The sequence below is a fragment of the Mustela putorius genome, unplaced genomic scaffold, assembly GCF_011764305.1.
Source record: "Mustela putorius furo isolate JIRA1106 unplaced genomic scaffold, ASM1176430v1.1 tig00003903_pilon_pilon_pilon, whole genome shotgun sequence".
Taxonomy (NCBI): domain Eukaryota; kingdom Metazoa; phylum Chordata; class Mammalia; order Carnivora; family Mustelidae; genus Mustela; species Mustela putorius.
This window is the reverse complement of record NW_025422051.1, coordinates 1,644,241-1,649,346: the sequence shown is the minus strand read 5'-3', so window position 1 is coordinate 1,649,346 and position 5,106 is coordinate 1,644,241. Positions and strand designations below refer to the sequence as shown.

The following is a 5,106-nucleotide window of genomic DNA, read 5'->3' as shown; positions in this document are numbered from 1 at the left end:
GCGGGCAGTAGGCACGGCCTCGTGGTGCCTTGTCCCTCCCGCTGCCCCCGGGCTGCTCAGCGTTCCCTGGGCCAGAAGGCCGACTGCCAAATCCTCCTCATGCCCGCCCCCGCCCCCCGCCCGCGGCCTTGGGAGCCCGAGGAGGAGGTGAGGGGCAGGCACAGATTCCGCAGAGCACCGATAAGATGGGCAAAGGGACGTGCCTCCTCGGACCCAGTGGCCTTGGGAGCTGGGCCCCTCGGGATCTGGGGTCCAGGCCTGTCCCCAGATTGGCGCTGGGGCTTCGTCCTTCTCGGGAGGGGCAGAACCCGGGGTGGGAGGGGAGCCTGGCACGGGGCTGGGGGCAGGCTCAGCTGTGGAGATGATGGCCTATCACGGTCTCTGACCGTTCCTCAGGACCTGGCTTCTGAGGGGCCATTTCGCAGCCCCAGAGACGTTTCTGGACTTGGCGATTCCTCAGTCCCTGGCCCCGCAGTGCTGGGGGAAGCTGCATGGACGAGGGGAAGGACGACGAGAGGGGAGGAGACGATGAAGGGGGTCAGAGCTGCGATTGGAGCCGAGAACTGGAAGCGCCTTAAAGAGACTGCGCGGTCCCCGCCCCCCTTCCCGCCAGCCTCAATGAATTAGAGCTGTGTTTCCCAAACTTGCCTGATCATAAGAATCCTCTCGGGCCCCAGTTAAAGATACAGGTTCCGGAGCGCCTCCCTTCGCGATTCTGATTCAGTAGGTCTGCGGGTGGAGCCGAGGAATCTGTAATTTTAACACGCTCCCCACGTGATTCTCGTGAACAAGCAAGTTTGGGAAATACTGAATTAAAGGAAACGGGGCCTGGCTGCCGGAGCGGCCTCCGCTAGGGGGCTACGGCGGGAGGATTCCCGGGGGGCGTCGCCTGCTTCCGCCGCCGCCTCCTTCAGTGAAAGTCCCTTTTGGGTCCAGCTGTCACAGCCGCCGCGCTCCCTCAGGCCGGGCGGGGGACACCCCAGGTCTGCGTGGCCCCCGCGCCGCCACGCCCAGTGGCCGCCCGAGCCCTGCGAGCAGGGGGAGGAGCCGCCGCCAGTGGAGGCGGAGGAGGTAGAGGAGGCGGAGACGGCGGAGACGGCGGAGAAGGCGGAGAGGAAGGTGGAGGCGGAGGCGAAGGTGGAGGGGAAGGTGGAGGCGGCGGGGAAGGTGGAGGCGGCGGGGAAGGTGGACGCCGCCGGGAAGGTGGAGACCGCGGAGGGTCCGGGCCGCCGGCTTGAGCTCAAGCTGGAGCCCGAACCCGAGCCGGTACTGGAGGCGGAGCAGGAGCCGAAGGGGGAGCCGAAGCAGGAGCTGGAGGATGAGAACCCAGCGCGGAGCGGCGGTGGCGGCAGCAGCGACGAGGTTCCTCCCCCCACCCTTCCCTCCGACCCCCCACGAGCCCCCGATCCCTCTCCGCGGCGCAGTCGTGCCCCCCGCCGCCGACCCCGGCCACGACCACAGACCCGGCTCCGTACCCCGCCGCAGCCTAGGCCACGGCCCCCGCCCCGGCCCCGGCCCCGGCGCGGCCCTGGGGGCGGATGCCTGGATGTGGATTTCGCTGTGGGTCCACCAGGCTGTTCCCACGTGAACAGCTTTAAGGTGGGAGAGAACTGGAGGCAGGAACTGCGGGTGATCTACCAGTGCTTCGTGTGGTGTGGAACCCCAGAGACCAGGAAAAGCAAGGCAAAGTCGTGCATCTGCCATGTGTGTGGCACCCATTTGAACAGACTTCACTCTTGCCTTTCCTGTGTCTTCTTTGGCTGCTTCACAGAGAAACACATTCACGAGCACGCTGAGACGAAGCAGCACAACTTAGCCGTAGACCTTTATTATGGAGGTATATACTGCTTTATGTGTAAGGACTATGTATATGACAAAGACATTGAGCAAATTGCCAAAGAAGAGCAAGGAGAGGCTTTGAAATTACAAGCCTCCACCTCAACTGAGGTTTCTCACCAGCAGTGTTCAGTGCCGGGACTCGGGGAGAAGTACCCGACCTGGGAGACAACCAAACCCGAGTTAGAACTGCTGGGACACAACCCAAGGAGGAGAAGAATCACGTCAAGCTTCACCATCGGCTTAAGAGGACTGATCAATCTCGGCAACACGTGCTTTATGAACTGCATCGTCCAGGCCCTCACCCACACGCCCATCCTGAGAGATTTCTTCCTCTCTGACCGGCACAGATGTGAAATGCCAAGCCCTGAGTTGTGTCTGGTCTGTGAGATGTCGTCGCTTTTTCGGGAGCTGTACTCTGGAAACCCGTCTCCTCACGTTCCTTACAAGTTGCTGCACCTGGTATGGATACACGCCCGTCACTTAGCAGGATACAGGCAACAGGATGCCCACGAGTTCCTCATTGCGGCCTTAGATGTCCTGCACAGGCACTGCAAAGGGGATGACGCTGGGAAGGCCGCCAACAATCCCAACCACTGTAACTGCATCATAGACCAAATCTTCACAGGTGGCCTGCAGTCCGACGTCACCTGTCAAGCCTGCCATGGCGTCTCCACCACCATAGACCCATGCTGGGACATCAGTTTGGACTTGCCTGGCTCTTGCACCTCCTTCTGGCCCATGAGCCCAGGGAGGGAGAGCAGTGTGAACGGGGAAAGCCACCTGCCAGGAATCACCACCCTCACGGACTGCCTGCGAAGGTTTACGAGGCCAGAGCACTTGGGAAGTAGTGCCAAAATCAAGTGTGGTAGTTGCCAAAGCTACCAGGAATCTACCAAACAGCTCACCATGAATAAGTTACCTGTTGTTGCCTGTTTTCATTTCAAACGGTTTGAACACTCAGCCAAGCAGAGGCGCAAGATCACTACCTACATATCCTTCCCTCTGGAGCTGGATATGACACCATTCATGGCCTCGAGTAAAGAGAGCAGGATGAATGGACAGTTGCAGCTGCCAACCAATAGTGCAAACGATGAGAATAAGTATTCCTTGTTTGCTGTGGTTAATCACCAAGGAACCTTGGAGAGTGGCCACTACACCAGCTTCATCCGGCACCACAAGGACCAGTGGTTCAAGTGTGATGATGCCGTCATCACCAAGGCCAGTATCAAGGACGTTCTGGACAGTGAAGGGTATTTACTGTTCTATCACAAACAGGTCCTGGAACATGAGTCAGAAAAAGTGAAAGAAATGAGTACACAAGCCTACTGAAGCGATACGCAGACCTACCCATCATGGGAGATGGCAACACCCGTCCGACAACTGGCATCGAGATTTAAAGGACCTACTTGTGTGGCCCATGGGCCCGACAGAGTAAGAATTGAACAGTACCCAGTGTCTGAGAGGTCCTGGTTGGAAGAGAAATAGACGGGGCGGGAGAAGAGGCTCTAGTCTAAGCAGTCCCTTGAAGGAAAATTCAAGAGCAGGAATGCTCTAGGCAGGGAAGGCAGGAGCAGGGAAATCCCGACACTGGTACATATCCTATATTCCTCCAAAAGATTGTGTGGTAAAGTGTGGGGTGGGAGGGGGGTGGTGTGGGGGGGGTGTGTGCCCTTGTAACCGTAAAACATCTTTCTCCATGGGTGTTTCAGCTTCAACTGACCAATCACATAACAGTTATATGTTCGGCAATGGGGGTGTGGGTGGAAAGAAAAGTATATAAATGCAGCCCATGACCTGTATGGGTATGAAAGCGGAAAAGTGGAGGAGGCAAGGATATCTCATTGACAAACACCTTTGCCAGTTTCTTTGTATTCGTGATTTTTTGTGCCATTAAATGCAGTATTAAAAAAAAAAAAAAAAAGAAAAGCCCGTGGGGCTAGTGAAAGAAGAAGAAAGAAGGGGGCTTGTATAAGGGGAGCGATTGCTCCAAAAGTAGAGAAGACAAAAAAAAAAAAAATCCTGTAAGATAAGCAACCAGCACAGACAGGCCTCAGCTAAGAGTATAGTGTGTGAGTGTTAAAAAAAAAAAAAGCTGTATGATATACTTGAGCAAATCAATGAACCTCTTTGCGATTGTTTTCTCATCTGTACAATGCAGATAATTCCTACCTTAAAGGGTTATTGTTAAAGATTAAATGATATAAAATGTGTCAAAGTATAAAGTAAAAGGCTTGGAACTTTGTAGGGGCTCAGTAAACGTTTGTTGGATCTGAAACTTCTTTGGACCAGGACCAGAATGCATCAGAGGTGAGGATCAGTCCTCCCCGAGACCGTGGATGGAACGGACATGCATCGTATCACGTGCAGTCTTTCTCTCTCTCTCTCTCTCTCTCTCTCTCACACACACACACACACACACACACACACACACACTTATAACCCTCCAACCCTGTCTACCTGGACCCCTAAGGCAATGGAGTCAACTATGGTCCCCATATAAGCACATTACAACCAGTGCCACGCCAGGGGTGGGGGGAGGGGGAGGAGTGCCCCAACTGTCTCCCAAAGTCATTCCGTCCATTTAGAAGACCATCGTGTTTTCATGACTCAGCACCCTTGTGATGGGACTCTCAGGGCCAGTATGCTGCCAGGCCTCCCCATGAGTGTGTTTGCTGGCCCTTGCCTTCCCTGAGCATTATGCCTGTGGCTATAAGATTCACCTGCAGGCATAGATCCGTAGGACTATTTTCCAAAGCTCGCCGGTCTGCCAGCCCAGGGATATCGATGGAGTGGCACCTTGGTCTCTAAGCCAGAACAGATAAGACAGATGAGATGTGCCCAGGAGGGGGTGAGCACTGGCGCTTCCTTATTTTCTCTCTAGCGCCAGGTACAAAGGGACCTATAACCTAGAAAATCTTGGGGGGAGGGAAACTGGATCAGACCCATGGGGCTTGGATCCACTAGCTCTGGTAAAAGGCTGGCCCCCCACCCTCACCCCTGGGGCTTCCCAAATCTACTTTCTGGTTCACTCCTTTGAGAATACAGATATATTTCTGTGGTTGTGGGTGCAACCCCAGTGGGATCACAGATTTTTCTTTAGGACAGGGGTTGTGGCTCTTCTCGTACCTGGGGCTGCATACTCGGCCCTGGCCCAGAGTAAGAGATAGTCAAAATACTTACCTGGGTGACTCAATGAAGCAATACACCTTCCTTTCATAACCGAATTTTTGCCAACACCCGGGGCCCATGATCCTTCAGGAGAATATG

At 55.3% G+C, this 5,106-nt stretch overlaps 1 protein-coding gene across 1 annotated transcript; it reads left to right on the top strand.

The window, feature by feature from the left end:
- Positions 1 to 816: 816 nt before the first annotated feature.
- On the top strand, positions 817 to 4,080 carry USP27X (ubiquitin specific peptidase 27 X-linked; the record flags this gene model as incomplete). The annotated part of the gene is made up of 1 exon (XM_004755111.2): positions 817 to 4,080. A coding segment is annotated over one exon (2,352 nt), but the record flags the coding sequence as incomplete, so codon positions are not given.
- Positions 4,081 to 5,106: the final 1,026 nt, after the last annotated feature.